At 38.6% G+C, this 25,913-nt stretch overlaps 1 protein-coding gene across 1 annotated transcript; it reads left to right on the plus strand.

Moving 5' to 3' along the window:
* On the plus strand, positions 1–23,742 carry Bcap29 (B cell receptor associated protein 29). The gene is made up of 8 exons (XM_050122326.1): positions 1–138; positions 378–492; positions 3,228–3,328; positions 5,821–5,971; positions 7,863–7,998; positions 14,208–14,316; positions 18,947–19,047; positions 22,724–23,742. The coding sequence occupies exons 2-8, from the start codon at positions 401–403 to the stop codon at positions 22,757–22,759; spliced, it is 726 nt and encodes a 241-aa protein (XP_049978283.1). The 5' UTR covers positions 1–138; positions 378–400; the 3' UTR covers positions 22,760–23,742.
* Positions 23,743–25,913: the final 2,171 nt, after the last annotated feature.

Raw genomic sequence — 25,913 nt, forward strand, 5'->3', positions numbered from 1 at the left:
CACCGCGCGTCGGCAGCACCGTGGAGGAGCCTGCGTCACCCCGCGCCCTCCACGCCGCGCAGCAGGAAACGGCGGTCGCGCCAGTGTGACCTCAGCCCGGCCCGGCACGCTCCCGGCGGCGTGTGACGAGCGGCGCGGGTAAGCCGGACGGCGCCGGGCGGCCTCCCGGGGAGCGCGGCCCGCAGCTCGGCCACGGTGGCCCGCGGCCCCGGAAAGCTTGGGGGCCGCGGCGGGGGGGAAAGGGAAGGAGGCGTCGCGGGCCGTGCGCGCATGCGCGCAGCCTCGTCTCGCGGGGCCGGGGCAACTCCCAGCAGGCCCCGCGCGGCGTGGGGCCGTTCACCCGGGCTTGTGTGAAAGTGAAGTCTTTCTCTGTTCAGGTGTGAAGAAGAAAACAATAACCATGACAGTCCAATGGGTGGCGGTTGCCAGCTTTCTCTATGCTGAAATAGGACTCATTTTAATCTTCTGCCTGCCCTTTATTCCTCCTCAGAGGTAGGAAACGTTCAGATCTTTACCAAATGTTGGATTTGGCTTCTTCAGGCAACGGCGTGTGACGCTTTTCGTGGGGTTAGAAAGTTTGGGTCTCCGGGATGGCTCAGTGGGCAAAGGGCGCTTGCAGCCCCGAGAGGACCTCTATTCGATGCCTGGAAACAATGTGGTGGAGAGGGAACCCGATCTTCTGACACAGCCACCCTGATGTGCCCAGAAACACAGCGGGATGGGGTGCGTGGGGAGGAAAGTTAGAAAGACAGTTCATAAAAAGTACTCGTTAAACAAGGCAGGCGGTGGTGGCACAGGGCTTTAATCCCAGCACTTGGGAGGCAGAGGCAGGCTGGTCTCTGTGAGTTTGAGCTGGTTCCAGGTTCTCTGTTTAAGCAGAGAAACCCTACACCCCCCCCCCCAAAAAAAAAGAAATTTAGAGAAAAGTCCTCTATAAAAACGAAACCCAGATTGCACTCTGGTAACAGTATTACAATGCTACATTTTAAAGCTTGGTTATGTATACAAGTGGAATTTCCCCCCACCTTTTTCTTTACAAAGAGAACCTCGTCTTTCTGGTCTTGATTACAGTTATAATAAAGCAGTGTTATGCTATTTATGCCGTGGACACCTGTCCTGTCCTGACTTCATGTTTTCCTTTTTTCTACTGCCCTGGATTGGAGCAGTGAAATAAAGAGCTGGGTGCAGAACTGTTAATTGGGACAGTGGAATTGCTGTGTACAGACCAAAACGTAGAGATGGTTCTCAGGTTTGACTTCAGGGAGAAAGAAACTGTTTCATTAATAATCATTTTACTTTTCATTCCAGTCAAAATTAATGGGAATGTGTTAAAAATGTTGGTTATGTAAACTTTACTTTACTTACTTCATATTTAATAAAGTAAATATTAGCTTTACTTACTTCGTAAAGAACTTTCTGCCTTCTTGAAAGTGCTGAGTGTCCAGTATACTCACAGACTTTCCCTTGTTCTTGATTAGGTCCAGGAACTTGCTATCTTGAATGGGGAAGTATATTTATAAGAATGATGTTGTAAGGTTTTGTTACACTCCTGATATAGAAGGAAATCAGTTTTCTCCCCTTCAACTTGAAGTTATTGTTGATAGTTCTTTTCAAAATTTATTACCAGTTTGTCATATCTTAAAGTAAAAATACCACATTGTGTTTCTGATATGTATTCACACGCTGATTACCTTCTCGGGTCTCCTTTTGACTCAGGGTATCACCCATTTAAAGGACTTACTGCAGAGTTGGACACCTTCCCAGTCCCAGGATGGATCACTTGGTCACACTTAGCCACTCCTAACTCATCGTTTCTTGCCTCTGCAGCTTTGTTTGTGCTGCTCAGTCTGTCTAGACTACTTCCACGTCTCATTTCCTCTGTTCAGACCTTGTCCTGGGTCATGGATAAACCGTATGGATATTTCCATGTGTCAAAGTTTACATAGATAAAGTTTTTTCCCCATTTTACATATATGTCATATCTCAGTCATTTTTTTTTTCAACATTTTTGGTTAAAGAAAGAAATTACTGTCAGGCAGTAGTGGCAAACGCCTTTATTCCCAGCACTCTGGGAGGCAGCGACAGGTGGATCTCTGTGAGTTTGAGGCTGTCCTGGTCTATAGAGCAAGTGACAGGATAGGTTCCAAAGCTACTAAAAAACCCTGTCTTGAAAAAAAGAAAGAAATTACTTAGAGTATACAATAGAAGCATACCATATAAAAATAGACCTGCGGAAGCCAAATACAGTAGTAACTGCAGCACTTAGCAGGCTGAATATGGGGGTGGCAAGTTTCATGCCAACATGGGCTCTGTAGTGAGGTGTAGTGAGACCCTGTCTCAAATAAGCCTGTAGAGAATTAGGTGTTGCCAGTGGTTAGATCAAAAGACATCATCATTTCCGAGATGTTACTCTAACTAGGGAAAAAGAAATAGCTTCCATTAAAAACATGACATTTTGTGGGGCGGCAGTGGCACACGTGTTTAATCCCAACACTTGGGAGGCAGAGATAGGTGAATCTTTGAGAGTTTGAGGCAGCCTGGTCTACAGCGTGAGTTCCAGTACAAGCTCCAAAGCTACAGAGGAACCTGTCTCAAAACAAAACAATAGAAACCAAATGACATTTTAGTTTAAGACTTTCTTTTTGGACTGTTGAGATAGTTCAGTTGGAAAAGTGCTAGGCATACAAGCTTGTGCACCTGAGTCTGATCCATAGAACCTGTGGGGGAAGACAGGGAGGGTTGCATAGGTTTATGATCTCAGTGCCAGGGAGGAAAAGCAGGCAGATTTTGCAGTCAGCCTCTCCTGACCAGTGAGTCCCAGGCAGAGACTGTCTAAAGCAAGGTAAAAAGGCTCTGAGGAACATCTCAGATTGACCCTACTCCAGGCATGACTCCTGCACACAAACCCTTGCCCACATTTCTTCTTGAGGTTTTGTTCATGTATGTTTACTTTAAAAGTTAATTTTACTTTAGAATATTTAAACCATCAGACAAAAGATAATCAAATGTCATAGCATTTATCATGAGCTGTTCTGTCATGTCAGAGAAATGATAACTTTTAAAATTAAATTTTTCTAATTTTTGTCACACACTATTAAAATATTACTTCAGTAATTATGAAACATTTCAAAACCTACTTTTGGTTTTTTTTTTTTTTTTGGTTGTTCATGTTGTTATTTTTGCTTATCTTTTTTTTTTTAACCTAATCTAATTATATTGCTTCACAGGTGGCAGAAGATTTTTTCATTTAGTGTCTGGGGTAAAATTGCAAGTTTTTGGAACAAAGCTTTCCTTACCATTATAGTCCTATTAATCGTTCTATTTTTAGGTAAGTACTAGATTCATCCTTTGAATCCAGTTCTTTTTAAATAAATTATTGGGGTTTTGATTGTTTAAACTGATGATATGTTAAAAGAAAAATCATTTTATATATTGATATTAAGATAATTATGGCTATTTTGATACATATTTGGTACTATTTTATATATACATATTTCAGGTGCAGTGATTCTTAACCTCTTTTAGGTTAGCTTAAAGTTTACATGCACTGTGGTCTTTTTGCAGTTGCCATATAACAGCCAATTAGTCTTTGCTATTGTACTGTCCTGGGCACACAGGATCTTGGCCTGTCTGCACCAGAAGAATAGAGTCCCTAGGCTCTTAAAAGATTCTTGGGGAAACGTGAATCTTCACTGAATCCTGATTAAAAACAAGCTTTGGGGGCTGCTGCAAATTTTTTTATTACTAAATGGTTGTTAGATAGTATTGGGCTTTTGCTTTGTGATGGTGGTGTTATAGAGCATCTTAAAGTCTGTGGCTCAGAGGCCTGTGGTTGTAAATATGGTGTACTGAATCATCTCTTGCTGCTGCATTTGGTCTATACCCGTTTCCATGGACAACTCCAGAGCCCTGAAAACATCCATTGCTTATACCTTTGTTTAAAAGAAGGAAGTTATTAACAGTTTTTACATAGGAATATGTTCTTAATCTGAAAAGATGCATAGTGAAATATTTAGGGGAAGTATCAGTGAGACTTTGGATTGAAAAACATGGAGAAATATGGTGAAATTTTCAGTTTGAATCCATATGGTAGAATTATAGATGGTACTAGACAGATTGAACATCCCTAACTGAAAACTCTAAATCTAAAAATTTGAATTGAAAGAATCCAAAACATTTTAGCACCAATATGCTAGCATGGTTGGAAAATTCCACCTCTCACTCTGTGATAATTACAGGCCAAAACCAAGAACAGTTAAAACATTATTTAAAATTAATTTCAGACTTGCATGTATAAAGTATGTATAAAAGGTAAATGGTTTTCATGTTTATATTTGGAAGAGTCACTCTTGGCCACTTTAGCTTTTAATATACATTGCAGAGTACATTTTCCCTAGGAACCTCCTCACAAATCTCATGTTATATTAAGTAGTAGGTTTGCTGGCACCAACTTGGAGCCACAAACCACTGTGTTTGGAGTTTTATGCAAAATGTTTTATGTTTATAACACCAACCTTTGAAGGAAAGCCAGGCATGGTGGTGCACACCTTTAAGCCCAGCACTAAGGAGGCAGAAGTTGAGGCTGGTAGATAGATAGATCTCTGAGTTCCAGGACAGCCAGTGCTACATAGTGAGACCCTGTCTCAAAACATCAAAAACAACAAATCAAGAAGGGAATTGTATCAAGTTTTGAATGGATTTGTATCACGTTCCTATAATACTGAGGCAAGTTATGGCAGACAGTTAAGACTTATCCCAACATGCTGATATCTTCATCTCAAATGGTCTGTCACCTTCTTCACTGAAAGTGATGTAAATAATGCAGAGCCTGTAGATCACTCAACCTTAATTCATATCTTACTAAGGAACTGGTTTCCTTTTTCCTTTAGTCATGAAACTGATATATAGTATTTATATTCCTCCATCAAGACTTGAATATTTATCATGTGTGTTAAGGTAATAAATCACAGCCATCAAAGTAGCAAACCCAAGAACATATGTCTTTCAGCAGAAGTATGTTCCAGAAATTAGAAAAATTTAAAACTTACCTGCCAAAAGACTCTTCATACATACGATTTATAGAAAGTTGAGCTCATCGCATTATCCCCTTATTGCTGGTCCTGCTCCATTTTCAACATACTCTAGAATTGAAAGCAAAACAGGATAAACGAACTAAATAGTACATTAAATAACATGTTGCCGAGAAAATAATTTAAAGCAGCAAATACATTTATGAACACAAAGGATTGAAGCTTTACTCGTGAGCAATTTAAAAAATGCTTTATTGTTAGCAATTTAAAAAATGCTTTGTGTATATTGCAGCACAGAGCAAATGAGCAGGTTGCTTAATGGCATTGGAAATGAGCAAATGAGTCTTTTTATTTATTGTGGAATGCTTTGTTGGAATTTTATTTTGGAGTGATAGAGACAGTGGCTGTGAACTATTATGAAGTAAATCCAGCATAGGCTGCACCCACTTACCAATCTATGCAAACAGGCATTTCCCTCAGTGACAGAGTAATGGGAGTACAGTGGGGTGCTGGCCCTTTAAGAGAAGTGGGATTGAGTCCGTTACTCACATCGGATCAAGATCTGACAGTGAGGTGATGATAAGTAAGCCCTAGAGGAATGATTTTAAGATGATTTAGTGGTGACCCATAAATCACCACTGCTGTCCATCTTCAGGTACTAAAGAGGGACATAGAAAGAAAGCCATATCTAAAGTCCATTATTACAGAGGTTGGTAAGTTATTCTACAACTACTTCTTGTTTAAAATAATTTTACTTAAAAATGAAAAGTAACGTTCTCTCCTGTGACAGATGCTGTGAGAGAAGTAAGGAAGTATTCCTACAGTCAAGTCACTGAGAAGAACTCAGCTGGCAGGCCTGGTGCCTATGAGCACACACAGATGAAGCTCTTTAGGTCCCAAAGAAACCTTTATATCTCTGGATTCTCGTTATTTTTTTGGCTGTAAGTTAAAAAAAAAAAAAAAAAAAAAAAAAAACCTGTACAAGCACAGTTTTAACACTCATAGAATTCTTTCTGGATTTTTTTTCTTCTTACACCTTAGGGGTTTTTTTTTTGCCATCTTTATAAAAGAATTCAGATGATATATTCAGATAACAAATAATAGTTGCACTGAGGAAGGCTGGGAATGGAAGGCATTGCTTTCCCCAGGGAAGAGCACACCAATTAATTATCCAGTGCCAAATGCTCAGCCCTGAAAACATACGTGCAGGTAGCATTATACGGACCGAACAGGTTATATTTGGGAATATATATGTATATGCACACAATAGCAATAGGTTAAAAAGAAAGGAAGGAAAAGGAAGGAAGGAGAAAAGGAAGCAAGCCATGATTTGAAGGAGAGTAGGTAGGGGCATGGGAGAGTTTGGAGAGAGGAAAGTGCAGGGAGAAATGTTGTAAATGGAAAGGGAAAAGTTAGATCCTGTAGATCCACTGGTTGCAAAGGGAAAAGTTAGATCCTGTAGATCCACTGGTTGCAAAGGGAAAAGTTAGATCCTGTAGATCCCCTGGTTGCAAAGGGCCTTGAATGATTTGGTTGCTGACTTTCTGGAGCCTTCTCATAGCGTTTCCAGTACACTTAGTACATTCCGTCTCTACTCTCCACTATGCGTTCTGTTCAAAAGTATTTACTGAGTTTTTCAGATGTCTTTGTCCTTCCTACTCTGAGCCATCATACAAGGGATTCTTCTCCTAGAATGCTCTTCTCTCCCAGTGAAAGTGTTGTTGTTTTTCTAGTGGTTGAAGAACAGCTTTTGTTAGGAGTGAGGAAACACAGAGATAAAGACTCTCCGAAGGGCGGGATGGGGAGGGGTCATGGGGAAAATGGACTTGGGAAGCTGAAGCCCTGTTTGTTTCTTTTTGAGATGGGGTCTCACTATGCAACAGTTTCACTGTGTAACCCTACTGGCCTGGAGCCTGCTTTGTAAACTAGGCTAACCTTGCACTCACAGAAATCTGCCTACCTCTGCCTCTCAAGTGCTGGGATTAAAGGCTAACCTGACTCTACCTGGTCGTCTCTAACTTTTGCTTATGCTTTAGCCTCTTTCTCAACAAAGCCCCATGGTCACCATTTTCTCCAAAGTAGATTGGTCTTCTGTTGCAGTTCTTAGACTGCAACTTCTGGTGCTTCTCACAATTGTAATTAATACTGTTTATACCTCCAGCTAGAAGCCCAGCATAGTGTTATACACCTTTAATCCTAGTACTCAGGTGACAGAGGCAAACAGATCTGTGTGAGTTCCAGGACATCTAGAGCTGTTATATACAGAAACCCTGTCTCGAAAAACCAATATATGTAATCTCTAACTAGAGCTTAAACTTGAAGGCAAGAGCTAAGTTCATTTTCAGATATGGCCCCAATGCCTGACATAGTAGTTCCTTAGTAAAAAGCTGCTAAAAAAAAAAAAGTTGAAGAGATGAATTGTAATATCTAACAGTGGGGGTTACCTATAAGCATGACAGTGTTCATTTTTTAGACTTAGCCACCTTTGCAAACTAACCTTTAAACTTCAAATTTTCAAACTAAGAGAGAGAGAAGAGAGATTTTCTTGCTAGGCCTACAGGACCATCTAAAATTCCATTTTTACTCCTTTAGGCTAAGGGCCAGCTGAGAAAAATACCACTGTGTGCACAAGGCCCTGAGGTGCCACCACGTCTGTGTGTTGTGAAGGTAGAGAAAGGAGTGAGGCACAGCTCGTTGTAACTGCACATCCTCTCCACCGTGGTTTCTGTAGACCTAGCAGGAGGCATTTGATAATGGCTATTTGTGTTGAAGTCAGAGTTCCTGATGATTAATCTGTTATGCATTATTCTGAACTACATTTTTTCTCCTCAGAGTGTTGAGACGTCTGGTTACGCTTATTACTCAGCTGGCCAAAGAAATAACAAACAAAGGAGTACTTAAAACACAAGCAGAAAATACCAATAAGGCTGCCAAGAAATTCATGGAAGAGAATGAAAAACTAAAATGGGTATTTAATTTTCTTTATAAAAAGTCGTTTAAATGCTGTTGAGGTTCACAAGGAGAAATGTATTACACAAGGAGAAATGTATTATTTTTAGCATCAGAAATAGCATTTTCATAATTTATCAGCAGAAAGTGGCCCAAACTATAGCACTGTTCTATGGAATGATTACATTTATTTATTTATATATCTACTTAGAATTTCTGAGAAACCCTTTGCAGATGAAGCTGGTCTTGAAGTAGGAGCTCTGCCTGTCTCTGTCCAAGTGCTGGGACTAAAGGTGGGCACTGCCACTGCCCAGCTGATTACTTTTGTTTAGAGTTGGTTGCTCCCACACTTTACCTCAATAAAAATTAATACCAGTGGTCCTGTTTCTATGATCCAGGAAGAAACATTCTTGGAGCACACATTTTTTAGTAGTGTTTTGGTAATTCAGTATCTTCTTTAACAAATTCATACATGTATATAGTACCTTCTAGTTACTCTTAACCTGTTCCCACCTGTCCCGTTCCACCCGTAACAACTCTCCTAAGGCCTTCTGTGGCCATGGGTTTGGAACTGTCCACTGTAGCTTGGGCTCGCCAGTGGATACACAACTATTGACAATGCCTCCCCCTCCCTCAGAATCTCTCACTAGTCACAGCAGTTCAGCAGGAAGGTAGGTCCCCGTGATCATGCATAGCTGTCTGCTGACAAGGAAAGTGACCACATTACTATGAGTTCCAGATTACCCTGGCCGTATCGGACCCAGAATGTGACCATCCTTGAAGTACACTTTGAAGTTCTCGATTACCACTATCAATTTTACTTCCTAACTTGAATTAAGTGTTTATAATTCTCTGTACAGCTCTCATTTGGTTAAAGTATGATTTGTTGTATACAAAGTAGTGAGAGTTATTGAGACATCATTGACGATTTCTCATAAGCAAATCTTTTGCTGCTTCTATCTGCTGACATGTACTTCCTGAGATCAGGGCCCTATTGAAAAAAAAATAAAAATGTGAACACAAAATTAATTTGAATTTTAAAATCTGATGATCTCATAGATCATACAAATTCCATGAGTTTTACTGAATCCAATTCTTAGAAAAAAGAGTCACTGGAACTACTAATATATGAAACACATTTTTTTTTTTTTTGGAAAAGTTTTTTTTAGAATCATACATTAAGATTATTTCTCAAAGCTGGGCATAGTGGTGCACACCTTTAATCCAAGCACTCAGGAAGCAGAGGCAGGTGGATCTCTGTGAGTTTGAGGCCAGCCTGGTCTACAAAGTGAGTTCTAGGACAGGTAAAGGTGCATAGAGAATCTGTCTTAAAACAAACAAGATTCAAAAAAAAAAAGATTCAAATATAGTCTTCACATATACCAAGTTAATGAGTCATATTCAGCAGTAGAGAGTGAAAGTCCTGAACTTGAATCTTGAAGCTCAGTCTTTATTTAAAAAAAAAAAAAAAAAAAAAAAAGACTTTCTTCCAGGCAGGTATCATGTGGCCAATAAGAACAATTCTTTGACTTTGTAAATTAGGCAAAAATCGTTATCACCCACTCAAAACTTCTATTTACTTTTTATGATATTTGCCTCACATATATGTTAACAAAAAAGGTAGGGAAGACCTTTTAATAGAAACAATTTTTAAAATGCCTCTTTATGAATAGATTATTAGCATCTCTTATGGAAACAGCTTGTTAAAAGTTTGCATTTTAATGTGTTTTATTTTTATTTTTAAGAATTTATTATCGTATATGCATGATGTGTGGAGAGGTTATGCCTGCCACAGCACGTATGTAGAAATCCAAGGACTGCTTTTGGGAACTGGTTCTCCCCTTGTATCTTCATATGAGTTATAGGGTTGTCACCAGGTTCACACAGCCAAGTGCATTGTTGGAAAAGCATCGATCCATTGATGTCTTCTGTATTTCCTCTTACAGTAATATTGTTCTACAGAATAAAGGTGCCGGTGTGATCTGTATTAAAAAGCTACTAATAAGTACTCACAGGGGAGATGTTTGTTTCAGCAACACAGTCAGTTTCATTTTGTACTTTAATGTTTGCTTGACTTTATACTTTTTGATCTTGTTTCATAATGATAAAATCAAAACCTTGTATATGTTGATTAAATTCAAATGCCCCAGCTTTGTATTTATGGGAAGGCTTCCATCTATCTCTGTTGCTTTGAAATTGTGCACATCATCTTAGAATTGTGAATTTTAACTGTTGCTGGACACACAGCCTTTTACTTGTTTTCTTAGTCCTGAACCATAGCAGACAATATTTTTACAAAGGTTTGATAACGTAACTTTTCACATATATAACATAACCAATGGAGTTAATTTAGTCTTGTCCTTCAGAGTGTCACTTCCTTGACAGATCTTTGGAACTCTTCAGTCATTCATGGTAGGAAATTTATTACTTACTTGCTGGTTCCTGGGCCTCTCACAATTTCATCTCTTTTTTCTGGTTCCCTGCTTGCTGTATAGTTCTGACTCAGTCATATGCCCTAGATTATCAGGTATGCTATATGAAAGCTAGTTTATAGTGAGAAGGAAGTTTGTGAACTGGATAATTTCTGCCAGTACTCAGAGTATAACTAATAGACTGATAAAGTGATCAATAAAAGCCATAGGTAAGGATGTAGAAAAATGCTTTTATTTCATGGTATTTCCTCTGGGCTTTGAAATATTAATGAAAGAATGATAAAATTGCTTTTTAAAAAAAAAAGCTCTTTATTCTGTATATGAAGAATATTTCCAAGAAGAAAATACAGAATCCTGCAGTTCTGAGACTTTCAGTTGGTGCTAACTTCAGCACTATAGTATTTGGCAGTGTGACCTAGGGCAGCTCCCCTCATAGGTTGTGAATTTCAAGGTCCTGTGGCTATAAATAATAGTTAATGCTATGCCAAGTGTTACGTTAGGTGATTCACAGTAAGATATTAACTCTTAATTTTTTGAACAATCACATGAGGCTTGTATTGTCTGCATTTTATAGCTGAGAAACCAGGGAGAGAAAGGGTAATAGTAAAAATAAACGATACAGTACAGGAAGTTTGAGGCCATGCAGCCTGACTTTAGGACCCACATCTACAAACACACGTTTTGTCGCCTCAACCCCTGTATTGTTCTATAAAGATGATGCCTGTTTGGTGCCCAAGGCCCGTTCCCCTTCTAATAATTCAGTTGAAGGAATGAAACTTTTGTTTGTTTTTCAAGGCAGATTCCCTTTAAGTAGGCAAAGCTGGTCTTGAAATCACAGTATTCAGTTTGGAGAGATGGCTCAGAGGTTAAGAGCACTTGCTGCTCTTCCACAGGACCCTGGATTCAGTTCCCAGCACCTACACAGTGGCTCACAACTATCTGCCACTCTAGTTGTAGGGGATCTGATACACTCTACTGGGCACCAGGCACCTGTGGTACACAGACATGTACATGCATAAATAAATACAACTTAAAGAAAAAGAAAGTTCTCAATCCTCTGACCTCAGCTTGTCACCTAAATACTGGTGATTCAGATATCTGCTTCCATGCCTTGCTATCATTAATTTTAACTGTACTGTTTTAAAATGGAGGATGAAGCTTTACTTGTCACTGACCTTCACTCCCACCAGCTTCTGGGATGGACTCGTGAAGACGTGGTCCTCCTGTAGCTGGGACTCCAGAGCTCTTGGTCTTTCTCCAACATGAAATTAGGGATAATAAATGGAAGCAGTTGTACAGGTGCAGTAATGAAAGCTTATTTACAAGCCTGCCAGAAACCCAGCTTTTCCAAGCCAATGGCATAAATAATTCAAGCAGTCACTGTAAACATTCCTGTAGTTCAGTGGTTCCTTTCCAGTTGTGGTAATCACCCCCAGAGCAGTGATCCTCTACAGTGAGCTGTAAGTTTTCAATCTGTTCTGACTTTACAAATGTAACTCTTCTTTTCCTAGGCCGTAATTGTTTTGAACTTGAAGCAAGCAACAAATTAAGAGACTTAGAGAAATTCTCATCTTGCTTTTTTCGAAACGAGGTTTTTGATTCTAAAGGGTCTGGTGCTCTCTGTTTCAGAGTGTGCTCCGAGCCACTGATCTCTAATCCCTCCCTGATCCACCTACTCCTCTCCTACTCCATGTTTATTCTCACTCCAGCTTTGTGCTCCTGCTTGTCCTTCCCACTGGGTGAAGGTTGGCAAAGAGAGTAGTCCCTGCTTCTCTTACATTTATCTCTCACGGTGTCTTTCATGCTGAAATGTTGTGAGTTTTGTGTGTTAAATGTATGCCTCTGGTGTAGAAATTCTTAAATTACCATGCTTTTCTAACTGCGGAAGCCATCAGAATTAAGCTGCTGTCCTCTGTTTGGTCTACTGGCCCATGCCTGTGGATGCATAAGTTTATTTTCTGTTTATTTTTGTTGTGTGTGTGTTGAGGAGAGGGATACTAGTCCATGAGCATAGAGGCCAGAGGTCAACCTCAGACGCCATTCTTCAGGTACTGCTCACTTTGTTTTTTAAGACAAGATCTCTGAATGTCCTGGAAGCTCCTGGAATAGGGCTACGCTGATTGACTTAGAAGTTTCAGGATTCCTTCCCTCTCTGTCTCCCCAGTGTTAAGATTGTAATAGGCAGACTTCACCATGCCTGGTTTTTTAATGTGTGATCTTGTGATCAAACTCAGTGTGGTCACCACTTTATTGACTGAGCTATATCATTTTTATTTTTAAAATAGTTATAAAATATAATTTATCTTTCTTTGTAACCTAAATATGTTTCTTTTAATCTGCTTCTAGTTTGTAAGTAACAGTGATCATTTCTATGTATTCAAGTTCAGGAAATTTTCATTCTGTAATGTTTACTGTCAGTTATTTTACTGTTCAGATCTTTATTGTTTTACCTACAGAAGACAAGCTACAAACATTGTTATACCCAGAATTGATTTTGAAATATAAAGAGCAATTTAAATGATGAACTAAATTAAAAATTAATTTTGTAATGCTTAGTGAAAACCAGAAGTTTCCTACCCTAGACATCACCCTGCTATTTTCCATTTACTCCTCTTCGTCCTGTAAGAGTGTAACACTATGCTCCTAGGCACTTCTGTGTGTAGAATGGTCTCTTCGTCCTGTAAGAGTGAACACTATGCTCCTACGCACTTCTGTGTGTAGAATGGTCTCGAGCAGACAGACAGTACAATTATTAGCATGATGATTTGTATAACTAATATCAAATCCAGAACTGATTTTTTACATTAAATGTATATCACATCCTTAACTGAGAAAGACAGTCACATTGAATTAATTTTGAAAGCATAATTATAGCCCAATCAAAAATACTTGCTTCCATTTCAGAAGCATCATCCATACTATTAACAAATAATTTTTAAGAATATTTTAAATTATATGTTTATGCATGTCTCTATGTCTCTGTGTGGGTATATGCATGTGAGTGTAGTTGCCCACAGAAGTCAGAGGCATTGGATTCACATGGAGCTAGGTCTATAGGGTTGTTGTATCAGGATTTTTCTGTTAGGGCCTCCAGCCAACTTCCACATCATGACACGGAGAACTTATTATTAGTTTTGAATGCTTAGCCTAGCTTAAGTTTGTTTCCAGGTAGCTCTTTTAACTTAACCTGTTTCTCGTTATCTGCCTTTTGCCTTGGGACTTTTTAATTTTTATTTTCTGTATATCTTACTTTCACTGCTTCTCATTGCCTGGCTGGCCCCAGGCATCTCTTGTGTTTTCTCCTTCTACTTATTTTTTCTGACCACCAGCCCTGCCTCTCCTTTCTCTGCCTAGCTATTGACCATTCGTCTCTTTGTTAGACCTATCAGGTGCCTTAGGCAGGCAAGGTGAAAGAGATGCGACACATTTTTACATAATTAAATACACATCCTTAAATCATTACACAAAGGCAACATAAATGAATGTAACACGTCTTTGTCCAGTTAAAATAATATTCCACAACAGGTTGTGAGCTTCCTGACATGGATGCTGGGAACAAACTCAGATTCTCTGGAAAAACAGTATGTCCTCTTAACAACTGAGCTCTCTCTCCAGCTCCACAAAATCAATTTTGTGTGTTTGCTTGCTATCAGGTTTCTATTAGCAAAAGCACTTTATAAAAAAATTAGATACTTAAAAAGACAAATTAGTAAAGACTGATAATTTTAATTTATTCAAAAAAATATCCAACTGTTGCAATCTGAGTTTATTTCTTCCTATAACTCTTTTATGGTAGGTACTAAAAAACCATGGCAAGGATGGAGAACAAATTTTGGACACCGAAAATAAAAAGCTAGTAGAAGACCAGGAAAAACTGAAAACTGAGTTGAAGAAGACGTCAGATGGTAATTTTGTGTGCGTGTGGAAAGGGGAAGGACGAGCCGGAGTCTATGCTGTCGCAGAGGCCCCACTGTTTTACCTTAAACAAAACTTATGGCCTGCACTGATAATGACCTATTTTTAAATTTCTGTTCAAATATGAGATTAAAACATTGCGCCAAGAGAAACATGTTCTGTTGTGCAGAAAAACACGTAGGTGTTTCAGATCTGTGTTGTAAATACAAATGTCCTTATCTCAGCAAAAGAGCTGTGGGCTTGAAAACTTTCTTGTAAGCATATTTTTGCAAAATGAGTCATATTTCTTGTCATCATGTATTCTTTTATAGAAGTAATCACAAGGAGACAGCCTTGGTAGAATAATAATAATAATAAGCCCTAATATTTCCAACATACTAAATTTAAATTTTTAAAAGTTTTTGAAAAAGACAGAAAGTAAGCATCAATCTGGGGTATCAGCTGAGAAATTGAGGGGTTGTGCCAAAGTACATTGTAGGTTCCAAGTGGGGCATCCTAAATCCAAGTCCATGAAGGCAACTGTTTCTGTGGTTAAAAGGTTCTGATTGTTCTTAGTACTTACTTGCTACATAATATAGTAAAGTATATACTTCAAATCCACTGTCATTCTAAAACACTCTTTGAGTGTGTATAGCTTGACTCTTGACAATGTGTTTGCATGTGGAGACAGATTGGACAAACACAAGACCTATTAGGTCTTCATGGTTAAGATTGTTAGGTTAAGGTGATGACGAATGTCTAAGTTGTCTCTAACTGTAGAAGGCAAATAGGATTCAGTGTCTAAATCATTATTTGTTTAAGTTCTTCTCAGTGTAATAGAAGTTCTCTGAAATATAACTTGCTATTATTAAATATCTGTTTGCATTATTTGAATAGGATTTATTTCATGAAGGTATTTTTGAATTTTAAGTGAAATTCCAAAGAAAAAGCTAATTCTGTAAACAAAGACCCAGATTAGGACATGCAATGAAGAATTCTTTAATCATTTTACTGTTTATTTTTTTATGTGTATGGGTGTTTGCCTTCATGTATGTCTGTCTGTGCACCACGTTTGCCTGGTGCCCTCAGAGGTCAGAAGAAAGGGCACCAGATCGTCTGGAAATGGAGTTACATACAGTTGTGAACTGAACCCAGGTCCTCTGGAAAGGTAGCAAGTGCTCTTAACCACTGAGACCTCTTATCAACCTCTACAATTTCTTATTTAAATTTAAATGGTAATTTAAAAACATCAGACAAAGGTAGTTTAGAATTAGTGAACTAAAAATTCAAACTACCCTTCTAAACAAGGTTGCTTGGTTTAGCCACAAACTCAGACATCCTGTTATATTTTGTATTGTTATATTTACTGTGATTCTAAAAGATTTAGACATAGTTAAGAAATTTTAACATTTATATACAAGTTAATTTAGTAGTCCCCTATTCTTTGCATTGGTGATTTTATCTTTTTTATTTAATTTATAAAATGTTGGTGTTAATTCTTTTAGAGAATGTAAGGATTTCACAATACATTTAATTAGTAAAATTAAAGATACAAATTTTTTTTTATCTGACAAGTATCTCTTATGTTGTGAGTAGGTAATATAAAATATAAAGAAAATAAAGCATAGGTTTTAGCTTAGGTCATACAGTGTTTGCCTAACATTCACAATACAGTGTATTCACTCCATAACACTTCATAAACCAGCCATGGTGGCTCACCCAGAACTCAGATGTAAAAGGGTCAGAAGTTCAGGGTCATCGTAGCCTACAGAATAGGTTTTAGATCAGCCTTGGTAGCATTTTTTTTTATATTTATTTCTTTATTATGTATACAATATTCTGTCTGTGTGCATGTCTGCAGCCAGAAGAGGGCACCAGACCTCTTTACAGATGGTTGTGAGCCACCATGTGGTTGCCGGGAATTGAACTCAGGACCTTTGGAAGAGCAGGCAATGCTCTTAACCACTGAGCCATCTCTCCAGCCCCCCCCCTGGTAGCATTTTTAAAAATAGAATTTCAGTCCATAAAGTGCTTGTCAAGCAAGGAGGAGGACCTGAAACTGGGCATGGTGGTGCACGCTTTAAATCCCAGCACTTGGGAGGTAGAGACAGGCAGATCTCTGAGTTTGGGGCTAACCTGGTCTACAGAGTGAGTTCCAGGATAGACAGAACTACATAGTGAGTTTCTGTCTTAAAAACAAGCAAAAGACCCGAGTTCAATCCCCAGCAGCGATGCAAAAGCCAGCATCGTGACAGCTCTAGGAAAGCAAAGACAGGAGGCTCTCTTGAGACTTGCTGGACAGTACCAGTGTCAACATCTCGGCTTCCCTGTGTGCTCGTCCCTCTCCCTCCATCCCTCCCTTTTCCTTCTTCCCCCATATTACATAAAAATAAATAAATGTAATACTTTCCAAAGGCAAGAATAGATGGCATACTTACTCCCCTCCAGTCAATTTAATGACCTCTTCTTTGCCTTTCAAAATTTACAATTCTGAGATATTTTGAACTTTAACTTCTTGATCTTGATAAAACCAAACTCAACATTACTTCAGTGTGTATTTAACAAAACTTGGGACTTTGAAGAAAATAAACACTTTAATAATGTAGGCATTGTGTTTATAATCTGATAAGAAGATCTGCCAGTCCTGCCTCTGTTTGAAATGTAGACTGACTACTTTCAAAGGGAGGCAGGGCTGAAGTCAAAGCAGACTTTACCTGTTTGAGTGTGTCCTGTTTGGTTCCTTCAAGAGGTACAATATTTTATGAACACATTCCATTTCCCCGGAGTCCTTTTTTTATGTAACATTCTTAATGACCTTGAGGTGAAAAGGAAGAAGACTGACAAACCTTATCAGTGTGAGCTCAAGAGACTGGTGATCAGTGAAACAATGACCTGACAAATAAGGTACATTAAAAAAAATAACTGCATTAAACCCAGCAACTGTTCGTTTACAAAAATAATACATGTGAATGTCAGATACTGAATATCCCCAGGAGATCGTATGCTCACGTTCTCAAAAACAGAACTAAAGAAACTAAAAAGAAACCAGAAATAAATATATAGATTTTTTTACCAAATAAAATATGTTCTCTTCTGGCTCTTATAATTATTGTACAACAGCCCAACTTTATCAGTTTTGCTGATGCCTCCAGAAATTTTCTTCCATTTCCTGGCATTGCTTAGCTGATAGTATCTGTTATCTTTGGTAGAAATCATAGTGATATGAAACAAAGTGTTTGTCTTGTGATACTCCTAGTGTGCAAATAGCTGTAAGTTCAATACTTGGAAAGACGCCAGTGTTTTGGCTTACCTATATGTCAGTTTGTACAAACACGATGACTTATTGATGTAACTATAACATTGTAGTTATTTTCTATGTTAATGGTAAGTGTAATTTAAAGGATTTTAGTGACTAGAATATACTCTAGCTTCTTATCGAACCTGGCCATTGGGAAGTATTTCAGCATTTCTTTAAAGCTGCAAATAATAGTCTGAAATGGAGGTGCCATGAGAGTCAGTGAAGGGCCTTTTCTCTGGCTCATGGATGGTGTTTTCTCTATCCTCACAGTATCAAAGGAAAGGCAGCCCTCTGGGGCCTCTCTTGTTAGGACACAATCTCATATATGAGGGCTCCACTTTCATAATTTATTTCCCAGTCTCATTTCCTAATGCTACTACTTTGGTGATTAAGTTTCAGTATATAAATTTTAGGGAGTAAAAATCATTCAGACCATAGTATCAACTTTTTTATAACCTACCATTGTAGGCTAGTCAGGCATTATTAGTCTGTGAAATCTGTTTTGATTTCTGTATACCAGAAATACAGGCTCATAACCATTTTCAGTAAGATCTGAAGATAAGACTAACCATGCTTCATATTTTTAAGTAGACTCTGTTATCATTTATAAAATGGTGCGTGGTCTGAGGGCAGTCACATGAGAGGCGGTGGTGAGGGGCAAGGCCTCAAGCAGGTCATCTTGGTGGGTGGGAGACAGTGGCAGGTAAGAAACAGATACATATAATAAGAGAGACGTACCAGCCAGGGCAGGGAGCAAGAGCTGGAACTGAATACAACTGCTGTGAAGATCCGTACCCGCCAAGGGTCACACACCTGTTTCTTAAAGTAGAAGGGAAAAACAACATCGAAAAGGACATGGTTATGACTGCTATTACTGTTCAAATGTGAGTGGCAGACTACATTAAATATATTGTGTTAATATTAAATTTCTCAAATTTAATAATTACACTGTGGTCATGTTAGAGAATGCCATACTGTTAGAAAACACGCAGTGAAGATATAAAGAGAAGGACTGGAGAGGTGGCTCAGTGGGTAAGAGCATTGGCTGCTCTTTCAGAGGACCCCAGTTCAGTTCCCAGCATTCACATGGCAGCTCACGACTGTCTGTTACTCCAGTTCCAGAAGATTTGACAGCCGCACATACCGGCAAAACACCAGTGCATATAAAAAGAAATAAAGAGAAAAGAGACATGTTTTGAAACTTATCAGTATGATAATATATAGCATGACATTAACAGTTGGAAATTTGAGTGTACAATATAGAGGAGTTCTCAACTTGGGTTGTATAGCTTTTCTAATTATTTAAAGCTATTTCTAAATAAAATTTCATTTGATATTTTTAGCCCTTTCTAAGGCACAAAACGACGTGATGACTATGAAGATTCAGTCAGAGAGACTTTCGAAAGAATATGACCGACTCCTGAAAGAACACTCAGAACTTCAGGTTGGTGACATATATTTAAAGATGTAAAGTTTTTTAAAACATAATTAAATACTATTTGGATTGCATGCCCTTCACAAATTCAAATAGTGTGCTTAATCCTGGCTTTATTAAATAACCAAAGAAGCCAGATTTACCTGAAGGGTAAAGGTGAGGCCATTACAGCCAAATGCAAGATAGCTATAATATAAGAATTGCTAACATGCTAATTTAAAAATATTCCACTTACGTAAAGTTTTAAAGAAAAGAATTGAGCTATAAAATAGCATTAAAAAAACCTGGTTCTGGAAAAATGTGTTTCACCATCTGGAATGTTTGCCATATTTATGCCGAAGTGAGGTCAGATTTGAAGTTTGATATCACAGTACCCCAGTCTTTGTTTTCTGTACCTTAGGGCAGAGAACTATGGCATTCAGATACTGATTTATACCTCCAGAGTTGACGTAAAGATGGGGAAAAGTCTTGGTGAAAGCATCTCTCAAATCTAAGCCATGGGTTTTCTTTCTCTGTCTCTAGTTTAGCAACAGTCAGTTCCAAACATCCACCCATATTAAGTAGGTTTGTCTTTTTTCTCGTCAGTTGTCAACCACCAACCTGAATTTATTTCCCAGCCACTCTTTTTTGGGGAGTGCCAGAGATCAAGTCCAAGTCCTAGTGGTTGAAAGGCAAGTGTTGTAGGCTCTTCGGAGGAAAGCGTAGGAAGAACTGATACAGAAGGAGCCTTGGCGTGTCACAAATAGGCATCACAGCCATATACTCTGGAAACACTGAAACAATAATAACGCCTTGCTCACTGGAGTGTTGAGAGAACCAAGTAAAGTGCAGGGTGATATAAATACTCAGGAAACAGCTGTTAGCTAAGCATGGTAGCACACACCTTTAACTCCAGCATTTAGATATGCCTCAAAGAAAAGAAGGGAGAGAGTAAGGAAGGAGAGAGTGAACAAATGAAAGAATGAACTATTGTAATTGTTGTCATCAGTATGACTTCCTCTGTAGTTTTACTGAAAGACTGACGTAGTCTCAAATAGCTGGTTCGGCCTTCAGTTACTCAGTCATGAAGCAATCTAAAATGTATATAATCTTTTTCCCAATAGGTAATCTAGTCTTAAGACACTAAAGGCTGAATTTATATGGTCTAGAGTAAATGTTTATTTACAATTGTAGAGATCCTGAACTGGTTGACCTCCTCAGGACATGAGGAAAACTACTCCATGACAACTCAGCATTGAGACCTCTTGTCTAAGTAGATTTTACACCTTCCTATTTGTGAGACCAGGGTCTTCTCAACCATTATATTTTTCCATGAACTTTAAAGCAAAGCGCGTCCAAGGTCCCAGAAATATTTAGGCCCTTAAATGGAAAAGAAAACTAAGACTATACCCTCCAGTCTTTTAGGTCAGTGTCCATAGCTTAATGAATCTGTTATGGTAACTTTTAACAGTTTGGTAGTAATTCCTTAACCTTCAAGAATATATAAAATTAAGATTTCCTGCAGTCTCCCCACTACCCCCAGAAAAAAAAAACACTTTTATCTTGGAGCTTCTATGTTCTTAGCAAAAGATGTGGAAAGCTTTTGTACGTATACTCTGCCTAAGAAAATAGTTGTTGCACCTGCTTTGGAAAAGAACCCCATCCTAAATAGACTGAGTGCCTAGCAGTGAGGATTGGAACCTTATTGGATAGCCTTAACCTACTACCTGTATTCTGTTTATGAAATACTGACATTTATTCAGTGTGCTCCAGGACAAAGCACCTGACTTACCTATGTGTCAGATTTACTCCCTTGGCACCTCAGTATGCTAAAATATTTTAGTATCTCAAGATGTCAAGAATCAATCATTTTTATGTGATTTGCTCCCAAGTTACTGAACTAGAAAGAGTATTTAAAGCTAGACATCAACATCAGAATGTCTTTCTTCACAACTGCCATCATTAACTGGGTTCTTCAGCCTGTGCTGGTCATCAATCTGGGTTTCTACCCCTGCCCTATCCCATGTAGGAACATACTTTCCAGAACCTTGCTTTCTGATTCCTGGCAAGTTTAGATAGTGAGAGGCACTAGTAGAAAACTAAAAACAGAAAGCCACCGATGTCTCCTGTTTTCTGCTTTAGGTGCCATTTCCTTCCTGGCTTCCAGCCCCATATTCCTGGTCGCAGTTCCAGTGGGCAGCTTCCCTTTGCTGACCTGTACCCAAACCGCCCACTTTTCCCTCTCCAGCCCAAGAGTAGTGGTGGTTTCTACTGTTGCTAGGGCTCTGTTTATATTATTCACTGTGTGCCTGCTATCTCATTGCCTGTCGGCCTAACTTCCTGTAGTATCTGTCTGAAGGGTTTAATTGATCCTGTAACCCTCTGAATCATTTGACATCCAGGCGGCTTGACTACTTCATCACTTACATGAGAGATAGGGTATCCCAATGAGCATCAAATCAGATTCTATTTCAAGAAAGAACTTGAAATATTTTTAAATAGGAAAGGCCCTGTATAGGCATAGCCATAAGATGCTTAGTTGATTTATTATATTTTTTCCCTGTCTTCCTACCTAGTAGCCCCATTGTCCACTTTGAAAACCTAAGAAATATACTAAAATTTAGATGCCATTTACAGACCCATCTTCTCACACGTGACTCTTTAAAAGTCAGTCTGAGCAAGCAAAAATGAGTAAAAAAAAAATTGTAGTATAAAGCTGAGTGTAGCTTGTCTTCGTGAATTTTACTTCTATCATCAAATCAGTCTTAGTAATTTAATATCTTCTGAGCTTCCTTAGAAAACCTACTTATTTTTTATGTAATTGTGATAGCTCGAATGAAAGAAGTATGAACAAATGTTTAAACGTTAAAGTAGCAGGAAAACTGGTTTCTTTTCAGTAATCAAATCTTATTTTGCAGCTTTTAAATCCATTTGTCTTTCCCCAGCTGGGGCCCCTCCCAGTTTAAAGTATTTAGAAAATGGTCCCTTTAAAACATATAATCTTTGATTTTTCTTATTTGGCCTGGCTGTCTTCTAGCAAAGGAAAAAAACAAAAACAAGAAATGACGAGGTATTATTGGCAGCACAAACCATCAACACTTGATAATTTTTAAATTCATTTTGGAAAATCCCTCTTCACGTAGATTTGCCTGAACTTAGTAGCATTTTCATTGAAACGTTGCTTTATATCTGAAGTGGTCATGTATATATAAAAGTATATATTTTGTCATTCAAAATACTTCCTCTCATCCTGTGTATTTAATTGCTAATGCTAAATTCTTATAAAAGCATTAATGCTAAACCTTAACAAGAAGTAGTGGATTGCAGTTCTGTTCTGTGAGGTTTCTTCCTTCTTTTAGGGTTAATTTCTATTTCATTTCCAATTGTTTTTTGTTCTACTTACTTCATCTTTTCCTTGCCAAAAATCTTTATTGCGTCTGCAATAGGGGAATTTGATGTTTTTTCCTTGGGGGTAATTGTGAAATAAGAGCCAAACAGATTAAATGAAATTATCAAGAGACTTTACTTCCCCCTTTGAATATTTTTTTTGAAACAAAACTCAGATTTTTGTAGTGTTTTAAGGTTTTTTACTTTCTCAATCCATATTTTCAAATTTTAATTCTCTAATAACTAGACAGAAGACAAATTTTTGTAAGTCCTTATGTCTATGAACTTATTAATTTATCTTTTTTTTTTTTGGTTACAGAACCGTTTAGAAAAAGACAGCAAGAAAAGCCTGTGAATTAACATTAGAAAAGAAGACTATGATACACCTTGTCAAGAAAATAAACTTGTTATCATGGTATCCACTAAAACTTTCAGAATTCAGCACCCACCCCAGCAAAGAAAGCTCCTCTAGCAACCACAGGCTCACATGGCTGTGTAGTACTGATGTTGTCAAAATATTTGATATTGCATGAGTAAAGTATGTTTCAGCTCTTTTGAAAAATATAAGCATGTTAAATGCCATATTTACATATTGCTAATAGCATTGGTATATGGTGGCTTTTTACCCATAAAAGGAAAAATTCATTAGCCATTTACTTCCCAAAATAGATCTGAAGTTGCATGAAACTATTGTTAGCCTTGAAATCTTTGATGGATTTTCAGTAATAATCAGTGGTGGTGATGAAAATGATTTTTGAAAAGTCCTCAGTTTGTTCCCATAGTAGCCACTGTGTTTATAGAAGAGAGTCAGAGAGAACACTGAAAACAATGGCCTTAGGGTTTCTTAAGCCTGGTGAGTCTATGATTTACTGTACATATGACAGCACTGTTGTTAGCTGTGTTTTTGTTACTGCACTTCTGTACCTATTAGACTATTTTTATTGATACTTTAGTCATGTATAATCAATATTCTACCTTTTCAAGTTTACCTGGTAATAGAATTTATGTCCATCTGCGTAACTGTCATAACATTGAATTGAACTTATGTTGCATTGTGGTATTCTCCACCTACAAAGCTCACTTATGACATCCAAAAAGTCGTGTTTTTTATGCTTGTAAAGTTACTGATTATACAGATATTACCTCAGTATATATGCACTGGTATCATATAGATCTCTCTACAATGTTTCTTTGTTTTCAAAGTTAAATACTGGTTTTCATGCAAATACTCATGTAAAGGTTGTAATTATAGTAAGATGATTTACATTATTTCAGTGTTTAACTGTAAAAAGCCACTTGTCTTAAAATGATTTAAATATAAAATAATTGGAGTTTTTACTTCTCTGGTCTTTGTTTTATCTTTTGTTGTTCGTTATAATTTTAATGCCAATTTCATACCTAATTTTATTTCAGATAAAAGTGAGGAGTTCTAGAAAACAGACATGCAGACGATATTTAACAGGGGCAAGATATGAAAATTGTGCCATCTGGGCTGACATAATAAATAACGCCATAAATAGCAAGGAAAGGGAATGGTGAATTAAAAGGAAGCTGCACACGTGACACTTTAAACTTCAGACTTAGAAATTCCAAAGTGAGAGTAACATGGCAAATGTTTGAGGACTTGACCTGCTCTGCAGAAATCAGGTGTAATGTCAGAATTACATAAATTTAGAAAGTGCACAGCTTTAGCATTGACAGAACCAAGAGCTAATCTCAGTGTAATGGTTTAGATAAAATGGCACCATTTCCCCAGGGACAGCAGCCACGAGGGGCAGCCAGGGCCCAGGCAGGGAGCCACACAAGGCCTCAGTGGGTCCCAGGTTGGTGGGAGGTGGCGGTGAATGATCTTAGTGGCAGGGCAGCCAGTCCCAGGAGGAGCTGCAGCGTGTTAGAGACAGATAGACACCATGCAGAGAAAGTGGGTATAATTTATTCAGTGGGTTATGGAAGGAAAGGGGAGGGAAAGAGAGGGAGGGAGAGAAATGGAGGGAGAAGAGAGAAGGCAGTAGCCATCTCTTCAGGACGGAAAGAAAGCACAGGCTGAAAGCAGAAGGAAGATCCCCTTGCCTTGGTGGAAGTGGGGGTTCGTGGGCAAGGGCTTCTCTCTTAAAGGGACAGGACAAACCATTACACTCAGCTTTACCACTTGTTTAGTCATGTGATTTGAACAAAATATTCACATTTTTAGGCCTTTTATCTGATTTCCAAAGTGAGACTATTAAAATTTAGATAAGTGTTACTATATAAACTAATGTGCTGATTAACCAGAAAAAAAGCACTTTAAAGTTTACAATTAGGGATCTTAGCCCTCATGTCTCAATTTTACAGATTTATAATTGGAGACCTCAAAAATTTGAGAAATTTTCCTAAGGGGAAAAAGTGAGTCTTAAGGAATTGAAAATGCAGGAATCCTAGTTCCCTGGATTTCAATCATCTTAATTCACAAGCTAGTTTAATTTAACTAAACCTTAAACAGTTTATATATGTATAAACTGATGACATGATGGCTCCAAGGTTTGGCTAAGAGGAAGCTTTTATTGTAGATAGAAGGGAAAGAACAGCCAGAGGCATCTGGAAGAAACCAGAGTAAAGAGAGAAAGCAATAGACTGAGTATGACCGAAATGGATTATTTAAAAAATGCTGCAGGATCCCCGGCAGCTGCCGTGGGACATGAGACTACATCGCAGGTCTCCAAAGGCGCTGGTACAGGGCAGGGAGACACGCGGCAGAGGGCGAGAGACAGATGGATGGGTACACCATGCAGAGCAAGGTTGGGTATTTATTTAGTGGGTTATGGAAGAGAAGGGAGAAGAGATGAGAGGCAGAGGGACACAGAAGCGGGTAGGACAGAAAAGGAAGAGACTCAGGCTGCACGCAGAAAGGAAGTGCTGGGATCAAAAGTGTGAGCTCTGTTTCCTTAGGCTGTTTCAATTTCCTTAGCCCAGGGTGGCTTTGAACTCCTGAACTTCCTGCCTCCTCCTCCTAACCGCTAGGATTAAAGGTGTGTGCCACCACTGCAGAGCCTATGGTTATCTAGTGGCTAGCTCTGCCCTCTGATCTTCAGGCAAGCTTTATTTGTTAGAGCACAAACAAAATATCACCCCTAAGTGGACCCAGTATGAGGAATAGGGTCCCCAAAGCCAGTAAAGAGTCAATGACAGCCTCTGCTCCCACTGTTAGTGTAAGTCTGGGTCTCTGGAGGCCATCCCTGTGCCCACCAAACCTTGACCCGTCCCCAGAGGAGGGTCAAGACAGCCCGTCAAAATCTTGACCACTCCCCCAGTCTATTTAAACTGCTCCCCCCGGAAAGTCCCCCTCATGGTCTCTCCCCACCCCCACCCCCACCACCCCACCTGTGGTCGCATTTGCGGCTTCCCGGAATCCCATATTTTTTATGGGATATTTTTTAAATAAAAATCCTGGATATTTTTTAATTTGGCTTGTTGTGATTTGGCTTGATTAGGATTTTTGCTTCGACAGTTAGAGTCGCACAAGAGGACCAAGC

The sequence above is a fragment of the Alexandromys fortis genome, unplaced genomic scaffold (assembly GCF_014885135.2).
Source record: "Alexandromys fortis isolate MF-2015 unplaced genomic scaffold, M_Fortis_MF-2015_v1.1 scaffold_201, whole genome shotgun sequence".
Classification (NCBI taxonomy): Eukaryota; Metazoa; Chordata; class Mammalia; order Rodentia; family Cricetidae; genus Alexandromys; species Alexandromys fortis.